This window comes from Vulpes lagopus, chromosome 22 (genome assembly GCF_018345385.1).
Source record: "Vulpes lagopus strain Blue_001 chromosome 22, ASM1834538v1, whole genome shotgun sequence".
NCBI classification, from domain to species: domain Eukaryota; kingdom Metazoa; phylum Chordata; class Mammalia; order Carnivora; family Canidae; genus Vulpes; species Vulpes lagopus.
The window spans coordinates 1792441-1809923 of NC_054845.1; the positions used below are offsets into that span (position 1 = coordinate 1792441).

A 17483-nucleotide genomic window follows, 5' to 3' on the forward strand; every position below is an offset into this window, starting at 1 on the left:
TCTGGTGTCTTGGTAATAGGGAAGAATTTGAGGCCTGTGAGTTAGGAGAATTGCTTGGATATACTCAGAACTATCCTTGAGTGAAAACATTTTTTCTTAAGAACGCCCCCAACCAGAACTTTCAACCAAGGCCAAATCTAACCAGTCGTGTCTATAGCAGATCCTATGATGCCCCCTAAAATCATGAGAAACGAATTTGCCTTCTCCAGTATAGGCTTTGATTTTTTTTTCCAGTTCCTTGAGAGAATTAAGATTTGTCTTTCATTATAACTAATTGTTCTCTCCATGTTCTTTTTTTTTTTTTTTTGTTCTCTCCATGTTCTTGTCTAAACCTTCTGATTAATCTTCCAAACATCTTGATTTTTAATAATCTGTTTATTTTATAATTAAATTTCCTCAGGGGAGATCAGAATAGAGATTTGGTTGCACACTTTTAGATACTTTTACCTGCTTTTTGATACGGAATTAGGCTTTTTTTTTTTTTTTTGATGTATTCACATGCACACTGCACATGCCATCCTCCATTTTTCTGGATTCTCCGCAAAATTAGAACACATGGAAACATCAGGAAGCCCATAATATTTTACATGAGGGAACCAGATAATTAATGACTTAAGAGTACCACAAGCTGAAGTACAACCTCAAGGTCTGACTTAGTATTCAGAATCCTCATCAATGCACAAATGAAAATTTCTATAGTATCGTCTACCCAAGTGAAGGTAAACTGATGGAGTAGAGAGAAAACTTTACCTTTGTTCTTCCATGAAACTTGGCTGCAGGAATTAAGGGTTTTGCCTTAAAGAATAACCTGGGCATCACTTTAAAAATTGGATAATAAAAGTTCAAGAAAAACATTTTTTTAATGTTTCTAATTCAGCCTCATGACCCCCTATTGCCAGTTCCCATGAAAACGTGTTTCAGCTGAGCTGACGGAAACCTTTCACTCATTTCGGTCCGTCTCTAAATGGAAGAGGGAAACTGATGCATTAAACCATGGGATGATGACACATGGATTTGACTGCAAAGCATTCCAGGGCCAGCTGTGTGAATAGTCCTGCCTTGCTGGCCGCATGTGATCGGATGTCTGTTTGGAAAACAGATTAGTGAAACACTGATACCAAAACTAAGAGGAAGTGAGTTAAAAGTCCTAGAGAAGAAAAATCTAACTATAAATTTAGACTCCTCATTTAACAGGAGTCCAGTTTCGCCAAGGGAGACAGTTATATAATGCAGACATTCCCAGGTCCACACAATTAAGTTTGGATGTTCTTAGAACTGATCTCTGAGAAACATTTATAGCATCACCATAAAATAACAAATGAAAAAATTAAATTCAAAACTAAGTTGAGCCATCTAAATTGATTCAGCTTTTTTCTAAGTGCTTACCTGAGAAGTACTAAAAATGGCAGGTGGTTTACTGGGAAAATCTAACCCGTTGTTGGTGTGCTGAGGACCAAAGCAGAACAGCAGGCTGGATATTTCACTTTTCATACAATTTAGTTTCATAAGGCAAAGGACTAGTTTTTTTGAATCAGGCACCCTTTATTCATCTTGCCCTTATGGCCCTCATGGAAAGTGACCCATATACAGTAGGAATATGATAGGCTGGATGCAATAATTGTTCTAAATAAAATAACCTACTAGGCGATCAAGAGTCCATGTAGCCTGTAAGTCTGTCTCGTGATTATGAGATTTCTTTTCCAAATTGTTTTTAAACGAAAATTTATTCCGGTTGTAGGCAATACCTTCTGTCCCAGCTGTTTTCTTTTAATTCTGTTCTTCATGTGCTAGAAAACTTGAAGAGGAAGGAGGGTTTTTAACGTACATTTTAGAATGGGAATGATGAGAAATAATATGATTCATAATATGTATTTGTACATCGTTACTCTTTTTAACTATTTAAATCAAAGCTCATTTTAAATTATTTAAGAAGAGCACTATAAAGCGATTTTTCTTTAAATTTACCGTATTTGAATATGTACTGGGAAGAAAAATGTCATGCATTTAGAAGAGTGCAAGATTTAAATATCCACCTCTCTTAAAGAGCATAAGGTATCATGCCTCCCCTATTGCTGAGAAAATACAGATAAATTAGGGACAAGCTAGTATTTTTGACCCATCTTTCAAAATCCTTCCAGGTGGAAAGTTCGTAGTTGATACTTAAAGAGTACAAACTAGTTGTCAACCTCACTGGGAGTATGGTTTTCTGTTTCTTTGATATTGACAAAGTGGACTCAAACTCAGAACTTCTGGAAAGAAGCCCTAGATTTTGAAGTTTTGGTATATTACATACTTCTAAACCTAGCAAGTTCTTCCCACCCCAGTCTACACTTGGTGGATACAGTGTAAAACTGCATAGAACCTGGACACCTTGCTGTGTACCTGTTTTCCCTAGAACAGTCCGGTGGGGGTAGGGATGGTTCTTGGCTTACTGCAAGGAGATTATAGGATGGAAAATTCTAGATAAACTTGTTCGAAAATGTTCCCCAAGGTTTTAGCTTTATCCCTCAGTCTTTAGGGATAAATGTGAGTTAGACAATAGAGACACATTCCATGTATGGGACTTGGGTAGAACACTGGAGAGAGAGTGGGGGCATGAGTCATTCAAGCTCCTGCCCACTTCCTCCTTAGGAGACTGATTCATGAGACTGACACGTGGGAGACAGCGCCCAGCTCAGGGATAGCTGGCTACCCACAGTTCTTGACTCAGAAGTATCCAAATATCAAATTGCTTTGGGGACTTTAATTCATATGATAGCTCCTAGACCCGGTTCAGCTGTTTTCTAAAAGGGAGAATGTCCCAGTTGGGAACCCCAGTGATACTTAGTGCCTGCGTACACAAAGGCGTATTCTGGACCCAATGCAAGTTGCCACTATACAAACTGTTACCAGGCTATTCCTTCATTTTTCACGATTGTAAGTTTTTGTATGTTATTTTTAATGATTTGTGAAGTCCCGTTTCCCAAAGCATGAGGAGGATGTCAACAAGTTAAACGTAGATCATGAGAAATGGGATTGCCTTCATTTTTGGCAATAAGTGGCGATTTGTAACAGGTTTTACAACCTGTGAGGTGTGTTTGCGGTAGATGCTGAGATAGTTCTGAGGGGAGGCAAGCTGGTTTCTGCCTTGAGGATTGTGCTATTCGCTTTTGTTGTTGTTCTTTAGAAGCAGGATGAGGTAGGAGAGACCAGTTTTTTCTTATGCCATCTCCAGAATGCTCTCTCCTTACCACATTGTTGATGTTTCGAAGGGGAGACCTAGCAGGGACAGCATGGGGTGTGTTGCTGTGCTGAGAAAGAGGAGGGGCCCTTGGATCTTGCTGGATCTCTTCGCTCTTTCCCTGACCTGCCAATTGCCTCTGTCTCTGACTCTTTGGGGGGGATGTGTCATACATACACATTTTATTTCTCCTGATAATTTTGAATTAGAAGCATTAGACCTCAAAGCCTTGGGACCTTGAGCAAGTTATATGCAGTATTATTTGAGTCCGACTGTTTTTGTCCTGTGTAGCTCACATCTAGCAGAACCACAGTTCAGACACCACGTGACCACATGTAGGTATTGGGGGGGGGCTGTTTTTTGAACTGATTGGACATATATCTTGATTTCAAGTTTTGGGCTGATCAGAAACATAGTCTAAATGGTAAAATCAAGTCCGTCATTTGCGCCAATGAATAACTATCAATAAGTGTTTACTTTTAGAAGTTTATTGCAAATGAAGAACTGACTGCATTTTGTGTAATCTGTCCCTTTTTGCACCAGAATGCAGTAAGTATGAACTGTTTGCGGTGACAACTTGTTGCATGCTCCTGTGTTAATGGCTTCTTCTCCAACTGTGTGGATTTTGCAGTAAATGGCCATTGATTAACTGTGTGCAGATATGAAATAGAGGATTCATACAGGAATTTTTAAATCTTGAAGATAATCCTAGTTTAGTTCTAACTTAATCGTTAAGTTGTGTTGTAATTGTGAAGCTTTGCCTCTGATTTCTGACCTGCTTGTTTGTATTTCATGGTCCTGTTGCAAAGCGTACCTCCAACTGTTCATAGCCGTGAAATGTGTAAGGACACTAGTTATTCTCCTCTTGTTTCTCCTCATTAGTTACCATTTGAAGATTTAGCATAATTTCATTTAAATACTTCCATGAGCATAGACTTACTAAATGACAGAACGGATTTTAACCATTCAATAAACCATTAAAGCTTTTGTTTATTATAAACAAAACTTTTGTTTATAATTTTGTTTATTAGTTTTCAATCTGGGGTAGTAGTATTATTATATAAGGATATATTTTACCAAACAAAGAAACCCAGACTTCCTTGTAGAGAAATGGCCTTATCCTGATCATAATCATAATAAGGTGCCTGGACCAGATTGACGTCAGCTTCTAATCAAAATTGTTAAGCTCCGAAGATTGGAGCACATTGGCTTTTAAAACTTCATGTGAAAATGAGTACTGGGGATGCCCTTGGTGTCTAAGACTGCGTTTGTTCAAAGTATTGAGAGTAAATGTATTCCCTTTAGGAAAAACCTTCATGATTAAAAAACAAAAAAACAAAAACCTCTTCTCCTTGACCAGACTTGACATTAAAAGATTAGCCAGTGATCATGTGTAGGTGTCATTTATGGTTTAGTGTTAAAAATTCTCCCTGATAATGAGTTTATCACTGGTGACAGGAAACCATTAACTGGCTTCCAGGAAAGAATGTAGTCAGCTGCTGCATCATAAGTCTCATTTTAAAATTTGTCTTATGGGGACACCCGGGTGGTTCAGCGGTTGAGCGTCTGCCCTTGGCTCAGGTCATGACCCTAGGGTCCTGGGATCGAGTCTCACATCGGGCTCCCTGCAGGGGAGACTCCCTCTACCTGAGTCTCTGTCTCTCTCTGTGTCTCTCATGAATAAATAAATAAGTAAATAAATAAATAAATAAATAAATAAATAAATAAAATAAAATTTGTCCTATGTAGGAACAAAGTAGATTTTGAAAGTTCAACTTTTGAAAAGCTCTATGACTTTTTTGCTTTCGTCATTTACAGAGAGGTTTGAGGGCCCGGGGCTCTGTGTATTCCCAAGAAGTGGCGAGCTTCGGTTTCACGCTGGGACACTCGTATTACGTATTAATATCATAATATTAATATTATTATTAGGCCAGGACTAGCCACCTCAGTAGGAGAGGAGTCAGATTTGTCAGTGGTGGGGTTGTACTGTCCCTCGCTCCCATGGCCACTGTCTCCTCTCTGCAAAGGCAGACGGTAGAGGTGAAAATAACACGTCTTATTATCAGATCTACGTCTCCCTGGCTGGCGTGGTTCTTGGTGAAGTGTATTCATTCCACAGACGTGCATTTCGTGCCCTCAGTATACATGGCAATACATTAAACCTCGTAGATTGTCTGGGGTTGACTTAGGCTTGGATCTTCCACCAGAGTTCATAATATGAAAGAGAGGCCTCTGACAACCATGCGAGAGATAAATACTGGAGCCTTCTGAGAAGAGAGTTTCTTGCTTGGGAAATGATTTTGATGTGCTGATTCCCTTGAGCCTATTTTTTAGGCACTTAGCTCATTCATTCATCAAGTACATATGGAGAACTTTCTAGATGCAAAGGGCTGTGCAAGGCATGGGCTTCCCTTGGTGAACAAAGAGACACGTGGTCAGCGCTTGCCCATCTAGTGGGACAGACAGGGCTGAAACCAAGTCACCACTCATGTATATGCCCACACATGTACACACAGCGTGGTTTTTAGGAAGTGCTGGTATCTAAGAGTCAGAATGAGGGAGTTGACCATGGATGGGGGAACAAGAGGTCAGGTCAAGAAGACTTTCTGGAGCTGCAGAGTTTCACCCGATGAATGGCCGACTGAGAACTTGGGTGACCAGAGATTATAAATCTCATGGTTTCTTTTCTGATCCTTTAGGGGAACCTTTTTATTTTTTATTTTGTTTTACCATGTGTGGGGTGCTCCTCCGTCAGCTAAAAAGCTTCATCTTTCAAAATACTGCATAACTTGTGTACACTTCATTCATCCACTTGACTCGAGCCATTTCTCAAGTGCCTGCAGTGTGCAAGCTCTGTGTGCTGGGCCTCAGTGTCTCAGGAGCCGTGCTGGGCCACAGTTAAATCTGCGAGACAGTGTGTGACGTGTTTCTTGTGGTTTGAGATGTTGGAGCGCCACTGCTGCGGGAGAGCCAATGGCTTGGTTTTATAAGGCTGTCTTCATTTTTTTCCATGTAGGACAACAGCTTTGAGCAGTTCATTATTAATTATTGTAATGAAAAGCTACAGCAAATCTTCATTGAACTTACCCTCAAAGAAGAGCAAGAGGAATATATACGGGAGGTAATGTTGAAATGTATTTTTTTAAGGGTTTATTTTTTACTCATCATACAAATTGTGGATTCACAAGTCTATATAAATGTGATCCTAAAATCAAATTTATCTAAGTTTTGCCATATTGTGTCTTTTTAAAAGTTGTTTGTTATGACATCTAAGCTTACTGGGAGTATTTTCGCTGTTCTGCTGCTAGTGCCTAGAACAGTGCCTGGCACATCGTAGGTGCTCAGTAAATATCAGTTGACTGGCTTGATCCTTAGTGGATTGTAATGCAATGATGTAAAATAACAGTGTGTTAAAAAAAAAAAAAAAAAAAACCTGAAGGGCAGCTAGGTGGCTCAGTTAGTTGAGCATCAGTACTACTCTCTATGAATTTGAAAATATTTTGAGACTTTGTTCAATCTTGAAAGGCATTGATTTTCTAAAATTTTGTAATGAAAACAGGTAATTAATATTTGCTGAGTGTTTACTGTCTTGCCAGATATTGTACTAGTGCTATGTATGGATTATCTCAAAATAATTTGAAAATAATCAGAAGTGATGTTTACAAAGTTTCATACTTAATTGTAAAGTCATGTGTGGTTTTCAGCCTTTCATTTTTTGAATAATGTTTTTTGAACTATAAAATTATTTCAAACAAAAGGAATTATTATATTTAATTTTTCTATTTATTTGCTTTGTATTTTAATAATGGTATTACCTATTTTTCTTCATTTTCTGTAGTGTTACTGTAAATCATTAAGGACACATTAAGAATCCTTTTTTTTTTTTTTTTTGCCTCAGTACAGAATTTTCCTTTTTTTTTCTTTTCCTTTTTTTTTTTCAGTACAGAATTTTCTAATGTGATTGTTATCCTCAGAGTCTTTGTAAAATAACCCATGTACTCAAAAGCTAAATCATAAATATTTCATCTTTTTTTTAGAATGATCGTCATGCCTTAGAAACATTTTATCCTGACTGGCACCTTTTTTAATGTAAACATCCTAAGAGCCAGATTCATTCTCTTCCTGTCTTCTCATCATAAAGAGATTGCCCGAACTTTGATCTATAATTTAAAACAGTTTGTACAGATTGTTTGAACACGTCTAAGAATATATAGGAAAATCCCCAGCTTGCTGTATGAGTTAAATTTCTTCCTTTTAGAAGAAAAATGGATGTTTACACTTATGGGCAAAGAGTAAGCAGATCCAGAGATGACATTTAGCCTCCCAGATTCGGCTTTGTAGCTAGCATTAGAACCGTGGGGCGATTTTTGTGTCTTATGTTGAAAATACTCTGTCTCAGCAGTGCATATTTTTACATTTGAAGTAGTCAACTGCCCTACAACAGAGGATTGACTCTAAAATTAATTTTTTCCTTGTGATTACAAATTAAGAACAGAAAAATGTGGGCCTTAGATTCCTGGGATCAAGTTCTGACTTATTTCCTTATAAACATTGTAAATATACACAAAGTAATATTGACCCAAGGGCCTGTTGAGTAAATGTTTGGCGCAGAGCCAATGAAGTGCATGGGAAATTGCCACAGACGGGAGAGTGGAATGGGAGGCAGTCTCTAAACAGGTCAAGGGCGTTCACTTTGGTCACATCGTGTCAGTGGTGACTGCTGAAGTCAAGAAAGTTTTGGGAACCGGAAGATGGCATTGGCAACACTGATTTTTTATAAAAAAAAATACACTCAGAGGGGAAGTGAAACATAGCAAGATGGCACAGTCGCCGTTGATAGATGGTTGCGTGTGGCGTAGTCATGAGGAATCTGACTTTGTTCTCTTTTGTTTCTCAGGGCATAGAATGGACACACATTGACTATTTCAATAATGCTATCATTTGTGACCTAATAGAAAATGTGAGTATTAGGTACAATTTCCTAAAAAATTTCTTAGTAATCATTCGCTCCTTACCAGTCATTCACTCCTGCCTTCTTTGTTAAGCGTTAGCATTTTCACTCCTTTGACACTTTTCTTTAGAGAACTGCAGAGTTCTGGATACACTATATTATAGCCATAGGTTCTTGAACACACACATAGACAGCTGGACATTGTGACACTTGGCTACGGTTTCCTATGCTCATCCTGCGGCCGTATCGCAGAGCCCATTCATGATGTTGAGATGTCATGCCCTTAGCCACACCATTCTTGCTGTGTGCTGGGAGCCCAGGTCTAGTCCACAGCTCCTGGGAATATGAGCCCTGGTCAGAGGAGGCTCAGAAACAAGGTTTTTGTCAAATCAAATATCCATTTTGTTTCTAAAATTCCAGGAACCTCTTAATACACTGTTCAGTGGTTATTATCAAAAATAGAAATATTGGTGAAGATGTGGGGAAAAAGGGAGTCTCTCTGTACACTGTTGGTGGGAGTGTAAACTAGTGCAGCCATAATAGAAATAGTATGGAGATTCCTCAAAAAATTAAAAATAGAACTATTATGTGATCCAGCAGTTCCACTTCTGGGTGTATATATACATGCAGAGGAAACAGAATCAGGATCTCGAACAGCTGTCTTTACCCTCATGTTAATTGCAGCATTTATTCACAATAGCCAAGATGTGGAAACAACCTAAGTGTCCTTCTATAGATGAATGGATAAAGATGAGGTGTGTATATACAATGGGATATTATTCAGCCATGAGAAAGAAGGAAATCCTGCCATTTGTGGCAAAACAGATGGACCTCAAGGCCATTACACTAAGTGAAATAAGTTAGGCAGAGAAAGACAAATGTGCGTGATATCACATATGTAGAATCTGAAAAAGCTAAAGAAGCAGAATAGTGGTTTGTGGGGGCTTGGGTTGGGGGACATAAGGAGATGTCAATCAAAAGGTACAGACTTGTAGTCACAAGATGAAGGAGTTCTAGAAATCTAAGGATAGCATGGTGATTACAGCTAACGATGCCATATTATTATTATATCTTTGAAAATAGGAGAGTAGGTCTTAAGTGTTCTCATCAACAAAAAAGAAATGGTAACTATGTGACGTGATAGAGGTGTTAGCTAAGGCTATGGTGGTAATCATTTTGCAATTTAAAAGTGTATCAAATTATCACCTTGTATACCTTAAAATTCCATAGTGTTAATGTGTCAGTCATCTCTCAGTAAAGCTGGAAAACATTTTTTAAATGCTAAGGAACAACAAACATGCTCTTTAAGTTACATGTTCTTCAAGTTAAGATAACAAAAGATATGTTCTTCGAGTTAAGATAAAGGAGGATAAAGGGAGAGTCATGGGAACTGAGCTAAGTAGGTCCCCGGGAATGGCTCCAGTGTAGACCTAGCCTTGGTTTGGAGAACCTATGTTGTGGGTATCGTGTGTATCTGTGACTTTGCAGGTGGCCAAGGTCCATGGGAATTTTCAGGTGACCACACGTGTCTGTATATATGTAAAAAGGCGTAAAGTATCCAAAATTACTAGATAAATCTTAGATTCCAAAAGGTCACTAAATACTTTGTTTTTTACATCTGTAGTCTGTAGTTGATTATAAATGAATTGATCGCAAGAAGATTGATTTATATGTGAAAATCTGGAAACTTTTTTTTTTGTTTTGTTTTGTTTTTTTTTTTTTAATTTTTATTTATTTATGATAATCACAGAGAGATAGAGAGAGAGGCAGAGACACAGGCAGAGGGAGAAGCAGGCTCCATGGCTCTCGTGACCCGGAGCCCGACGTGGGATTCGATCCCGGGTCTCCAGGATCGCGCCCTGGGCCAAAGGCAGGCGCCAAACCGCTGCGCCACCCAGGGATCCCGAAACTTTTGTTTTATGCTTAAGATTACTCACATTCTTGGCCCTGATAACAAAGTTAGTGAAAGTTAATTTGAAACCATGCGTAAACTTTATTGTCCTACAGTCTTTTTAGCTGTCAGCAGTAGGTGAGTGCTGGAATAGACTCATGGGCCCTAAATGTCCGGCAGGTCACTTTCTGTTTATCTTTAACAAGACCTTTTGGAAATTATGTAACGAGCCAGTGCATCTCTTCCCTCAGCTTTGAAGATATTCCTGAGAGTTGCACATTGATGAATACTCTGAAGGATGACTGGTTTTCTCTTAATAAATTGAGAAATATATTATAACATAACATAACATTTATAATATTATATATTATATATTAATATATAATTATATTATATACTTATATAATAACTATAATATATTATGTAATACTATATATTTATAATATATAAATATTGAAATATTTGAATGTTGGGATACAAATGCTCACATTCCACCTAAATAACTCAAAACTCTAATATCCAGAAAAATCCGTGAATTTACTGAAAATCTTTTCCTCATAAATCTTGTGACCAAAGTAATTTGCTGTGAGAACTTAAACTTTCAGAAGTCATGACTAGCACATTTTCCTTCCTCTAAATAGAACATTGAACTTAATTATTTCCCTTTGAGAAGAAAGGGAAAGAGACAGAGACGGAGAGAACCATGATAATATACTTCATTTAAGTAGATTGTCTCAGCCCCAAATCGCCTTGCCTATGTGATCGAAGTAACTCGAGTTCACGTAGGAGGCTGGGTCCATAAAGGAAATGTTTCCTTCCAGCGTTACCTAACAATAATGTTTACTCTGAGGCTGTTGTGAACACGCTTGATGCCTGACAGTTCACACTTCCCCTGGGTTTTGTGCGGAATGAGCAAATGCTGGTCAGAGGATGTCTTGGTCTTGTGAGGAGAAGGGGAGAGGAACCGGGAGCTGTGGCTGGTGGAAGGAGGTGGGGCTGGTGGTCAGTAGACCGGATTGTTGTATTTGGAATAGAGACATATGGGCCCAGAGGGGCAATCTAAGGAGCAGCAGCCTTTATTTAGCAAAGTAGAAGATTCCAGATTTTTGATTCGGTGTCACTGGGCTGACTGTTCTTGGGATAAATGTGATCATGGGGTCTGAATACACAACACATTCTCACTCGTGTTCAACATCCATTTTGAAATTTTATGTGAAAGAATTTTATTCTAAACAGATATTCTTGAAACACAGCTTGATTGCATCGATCCCAAATCACAGCTTTTTTCTTTTTTTTTTTTCCTGGAAAATAAACGGCATTTTGAACACATGAACAATTTGGAAACATCTGAAACCAATTTCCTTCTCAAGCTATGAATCAAATAATAGCCTTAGAAAACTGTGCTTTGTGATTTATGGCCACATGTAGAAACTGCATTGTCAAATTTAGTTTCTGACGTTTAGATTTACCTTTGAATGTGTTTTGAATATGAGGTCTGACTTGCCTTTTTCCAACAAGGTGAATTTCAGTCATCAGCCCCCTGAGGTCACTGAGGTGACTCCTAAGTCTTATTGGGGTAGGGGGGAGGGAGGAAGCAGGCAAGGTGGGGAGGGAGATGATAGAGACCTCTCCTCCCCAGCATGGGCACACACCTGGCACGTTGTGGAAGGGGGCCGACTTCTGTGGCTTTTGTGACTTGTTTTGATTCCCCGCTTTTTGTATAACAGAGCGGAATTTTCTGTGACTAAGTTAATTGTGTTTGAAGGTGTAATTAGGAATAATTATTTAAACAATACAGTGAGGAAGGAAGGAAACCTTTTTGCTTCCCTTCTCGCAGAACACAAACGGAATCCTGGCCATGCTGGACGAGGAGTGCCTGAGACCTGGCACGGTCACCGACGAGACCTTCTTGGAGAAGCTCAACCAAGTGTGCGCCACCCACCAGCACTTTGAAAGCAGGATGAGCAAGAGCTCCAGGTTTCTCAATGACACGTCCCTGCCTCACAGCTGCTTCAGAATTCAGCACTATGCTGGCAAGGTATGGGGAGGAGGCTCTAGCACCCAGTGGGCCTGCAGTTGTTCCCGCAAGGAGCTCAGGCCTCAGAGGGGGCCTTCTGACCAGTGCCAGCTTGGGAGGATGAGTTGCCAAACTCGTAGAATCAGTAAATGTTCAATAGAAGTAGAATCTGGATCATGGGACGCCTGGGGGGCTCAGTGGTTGAGCGCCTGCCTTCGTCCCAGGGCGTGACCCTGGGGTCCTGGGATTGAGTCCCGCATCGGGCTCCCTGCTTGGAGCCTGCTTCTCCCCTGCCTGTACTTCTGCCTCTCTCTGTGTGTCTCTCATGAATAAATAAATAAAATATTTAAAAAAAAATCTGGATCATGTCAGTTGAACACAATCTTAACAGAGCTGAAAGGAAAGCCAGTGGACTTAATGAAAGAGCTCGAGTATATTTTAAAAATCGATTGTATTGTTTCCAAGCTAGAAGTTATCCTATAAAAATAGATCTGTCAACATGAATAAAAGGTTTGCTAGTAAAAATTAGGTGTCACTAAAGACTGATAGTGAGGTTTGACAACCACAGATCATTTAGCAAATAAATGAATTCCTAGATTGAGATTTTGAAACAACAGTGGGAAAATAGCTACTTTTTTGAAAAAAAGTGCTTACTCCTTTACCAGATATTTGAGAGAATTAGTTTTATGCCATCTAAGATATATAATGTTAAAAACCAATTTTGACAGTAGCTTAATTTTTAGAGTCCTGAAAGAGTATGGATGTTAATACCTCCTTCTACATAAGGTTGCAGGCTTCAAAGAGGGAAACATTTGTAATTATATATTTAGTAAAAATTAAGTATGTAGTATCCGATTTACTGTTAATTTTAAAAAGTTGGAACTTGGTACTTCATTTTTTGTTTGTTAGCTTGTGTTATTAAAAGATGCTTTTCTGGTTAATTTCCCTGCACACTTAGGCTGTCTGAAAACACCAGGGTTTTTATCTCTGTTTTCTCCTGTCTATTTTCAAACAGATTAGAATTGGCACATGTGAACTAAAAAAAAAAGAAGAGGAGGAAAAGTAAAACCTCAAAAATGTGCTCAAACACCAAAAAAGCCTAAAATCCTTTGAAAATGTTATGATAGCATTTTTGGAGTTTATTCTTGCAAATCCTGAAGCGTAATAGAATTTATTTTGAACTCTTCTGTGATTTAGACAGATGGAATTTAAACTTGGAGGCTAATTCGGTATTAGGAGTGTGACTAATGAGCCTGGGGGTTTTCGATGGAGAAAGAAGAGGCTGCATTATAGATAGTCTTGGAATATTTTTAACAGTTATGTGACATCCTGGAGTGCAGTAATCAGCAGTTGAATTTCTTGTACTGCCCATAGGTGCTGTACCAGGTAGAAGGATTTGTTGACAAGAACAATGATCTTCTCTACCGAGACCTGTCCCAAGCCATGTGGAAGGCCAGCCACACCCTCATCAAGTCTTTGTTCCCTGAAGGGAATCCTGCCAAGATCAACCTGAAAAGGCCTCCTACAGCAGGCTCACAGTTCAAGGCATCTGTGGCCACACTGATGAAAAACCTCCAGACCAAGAATCCGAACTACATTAGGTATCTCTGCACATGAAACTCTTTGACAGGTTCATTAGGAAGCACTTTCAAGGAAGATCATTTTCCTGTTTGCTTAAATCCGAATACCATCCCCCCAGAGGATAACTGAAGTTCTTGCCCTTCGAGTAATGTGGTATCTTGGGTTTGCTTAAAAATTACTCCAGTAACCCTTCTACCCCTTCAAACAAAGACTTTTTAAAAAGGGGGGGGGGGGAGAAAAAGCGTGGTAGGGGATAGGAATAGATACTTAATGAAATTGCATTGTTGGCACATAAGGTTTTTCACTTTTTATATCTTTTTTTGGTTTCATGACATTTTAGAAATGTAAGCTTTTTTCTGGTAAAGGTTTTGCATAAAACTCTTTTATTGGATTCACTTTGGATTCTTGTTACATTAACTTACAGCACAGCATTAAAGCAAGTTGGGCTTTAGTTACAAATTTGGTGTTTGAAAGTATCTTTCTTTCCTATGAGACTTATAGATTTGGAGAAAGGAATGACTCCCAGAACAATCTTAAATTTTTCAAAGCAACAGAAAGAATTCCTTAAGGAGCATCTGGTCTTTTTCTTTTTCCTGTTTCCAGGACACCTTAGATCTCAAGATTCAGTGAAGGCCAATTAGGATTAGAGTTTTCAGTGTGTGTATTTGGTGAGTTAGATAATGGGAGATGTGTGCCTAACAGGTCAGTTTTCATGTAGCGTACACACACCCACACATCCCTTCCCATAACTGTTTTTAAAAATGCAGTTGTGAGGAACCTGGAATGAAGAACATTTTTGTGTTGGTTTGTGTACCAATATTTATATTAATAATAAATAGAGTCAGAATCCCCTGGTTTGACATAATCAGGTTGAAACATATAGTAGGTAAAGATCCTAACTTCAAAAAACAGGAAACTTTCTGTGTCAGTTGCTTTTGTTATTCTCAACTAAGTGGATTTTTAAAAATTATTATTTAATAATAATTTACATGAAGTGATATACACGGATCCTAGGTGAACAGCTCAGTTATTTTTTTCACCATTGTATATACTTTGTCAACCACCATAAGGAACATTGGTCAACATATGGAACATTCTATCACCCAGAATGTTCCTTCATCCCCCTTATCTTTATTTTTTTTATATTTTATTTTTTGCCCCATTTTTTCCCTTTCCCTTTTAGTGGCCTTAATGTACCTCTAAGAAGTCTTAATAAACTATAAGCTTGTGAATATATTATATTTTTTTCTAGAGTCTTTTATGTAGTTTCAGATTTCATATTAAGGTCAATATAGCTACTGTGTTGCTCTAGCACCATATATTGAAAAGAAAAAAATTACTTGATGCCTTTATTGAAAAATCAATCGAAAACCTATATAAGAGTCTAGGTCTAAACTCAGTATTCTGTTCCACTGATCTGGTTGTCTATTTTTAAGCCAAAGGGTGGACATTATTTTTATAAATGTATAAGGAGAAGCATAAAAATATCAAAGTCAAACTAGGTAAGATTTAGTTGTTCACATATTATATAATGTGTGCAGAACTTATTTAGCATGTGTAGGTAGGCAGATACAACCATAAATGCTGAACAGTGTATTAAGATATGGAGATCGCGTCCTTAAGATCCAGACATGACAATGACTTAAACAAGACTGTTATTTATTTCTTAGGTAACCACTGAGTATAAGGGCTTCAGGGCTGATCCAACGTCTTCTGTTTTGTGGCTCTGTGGTTCCCAGGGTGTTTCCCTCCTCCGTATTGTCAAAGATGGCTTCTCAGCCAGCCGTTAGCAGGAGAAGAACAAGGGGTGTGCAAGTCCTTTCCTTTTAGGGACACACTCAATAGTGTCCTATATTAATTCTCCTGTGATCCTAGTGGCCAGACTTTTGATCACATGGCCACACCTACTTGCCAAGGAAGCTGTGAAATGTAGTCTTTCTTAGGGCAGCAACATGCTCTGCTAAAAAGGAGGGATTTACAGGGTTTTAGGGAGATAGTAGTGTTTTTAATAGTTTCATTGAGGTACACAGTATACATACAATATAGTAAAGTGTGTGAATCTTAATGGTACAACTTGTTGAACTTTTACATATGTATCCACCTGTGCAACACCATCCAGACTAAGATCTAAAACATTCCCATCATCCTAGAAGGTTCCCTTGTGCCCCTTCTCTGTCATCTACCCCCTTATCTCTCCCCAGAGATAACAGTAATACTGATTTCTCACCATAGGTTTTTCTTGAACTTCATATAAACGGAATAAAAAAAAAAAGGACTCTTTTTATCAAACTTATTTCAATCAACAAAATTTCAGCGATATTTACCCATGTTATTGTATGTATTAGTTTGTTCTTTTTTAACTGACATGTATGTCATATTCATTTTTGAGTTTCTATAAAATGATTTTAAATAATTTAAAAAGAAATGACTGGGTTTCCCAAGAATAATAAATAATTATCTCCTCACAGAATAGTTAGGTACTATACTCTGTACGACACAGATATATCCATATGAGACAGAGTTTGAAACCTAAAATCTTTGTAATCTTTTAGGTGCATCAAACCAAATGACAAAAAAGCAGCACACATCTTCAGCGAGGCTCTAGTATGTCATCAGATCAGGTACCTGGGTCTTCTGGAGAATGTCCGAGTGAGGAGGGCAGGCTACGCCTTCAGGCAGGCCTATGAACCTTGCCTAGAAAGATACAAGATGCTTTGTAAGCAAACATGGCCTCATTGGAAAGGACCAGCGAGGTAAGAAATTCATTGATCACATTTGATAGGTCAGGTTGTGCCCCGATCCTGGGATCCGGGATCGAGTCCCACGTCGGGCTCCCTGCAAGGAGCCTGCTTCTCCCTCTGCCTGTGTCTCCACCTCTCTCTCTCTCAGTTGTATCTCTCATGAATAAATGAATAAATCTTAAAAAAAAAAAAAAAGAATTAACTGAGTGGGTTCAAAATAGGTATGAATTTCTTCTACACCCTCCTGGTTCTGGTCAGTACTTTGTTACAGGTATATTTGATACAAAGATTGCCTCCACTAATGAAATCAAGATACTGGTTTTAATACCGTATCTTCTTAGACTGCATAGTTCTGAACCCCAATTTACTCTTTTACCGTCCCTGGATTTGGTTTAATTTGTGGAGTTCAGTCTGAAAATTCCTTGACAAAAGGCTGCTTGCTGAGAGTCCAATTATACTTGGAAATAAAGCTATTTTTTTTAAACTGCTGAGAACCTGATACCTGATTTAAGAGGAGATAGCATCTCTTTTTGTAACTCAGAAAACTCACTGTTTTTATTTATTTTAATAGGGCTGGTGTGGAGGTTCTGTTTAATGAATTAGAGATTCCTGTGGAAGAGTACTCCTTTGGTCGATCAAAGATATTCATCCGGAACCCGAGAACAGTATGTCAACCAAAACCTTTACGCTCTGAACTTAGGCTATCATCATATAGGCAAGTCCTTAAAGGATTTTTAACTTTGGGACATTGCCCAAGATGCTGCCAGGACTGCTACATTCTTGTTTCTTCTGCAGATGTCCAAGAGGATGTGGGAGTAGGGGGCAGGCTGTAGAACATGTGTATTTTTTATGAGACATCAAAATCTTTGAACCAATAGACGTACAGCACTTATTAAGTCAGAGAGGAGCTGTTACTACAATAAAACCTCCCTAATTCTTAGGAATTGGAGGTAAATTCAGTCTGTATTGACAATATCTGAGTTATGTAATAATTTTAGGAAAGACAAACCCTATTATTTTGAGGTACATGAAAGCATTGTCATTAAAAAAAATTTAAGGTGAAAAGGACACTTAAAATTCTA

The 17483-nt window shown here is 38.4% G+C and overlaps 1 protein-coding gene across 6 annotated transcripts in view; it reads left to right on the forward strand.

Moving 5' to 3' along the window:
- Positions 1–17483, forward strand: part of MYO1B (myosin IB) — a 174274-nt gene that overhangs the window by 129540 nt on the left and 27251 nt on the right. For all 6 annotated transcript variants that reach the window (XM_041737750.1, XM_041737752.1, XM_041737751.1 and 3 more), the window contains 6 exons: positions 6237–6341; positions 8118–8180; positions 11900–12100; positions 13454–13680; positions 16213–16413; positions 16973–17066. In XM_041737750.1, the coding sequence (XP_041593684.1) occupies positions 6237–6341; positions 8118–8180; positions 11900–12100; positions 13454–13680; positions 16213–16413; positions 16973–17066 (891 nt within the window). The remainder of the gene's footprint in view (positions 1–6236; positions 6342–8117; positions 8181–11899; positions 12101–13453; positions 13681–16212; positions 16414–16972; positions 17067–17483) is intronic.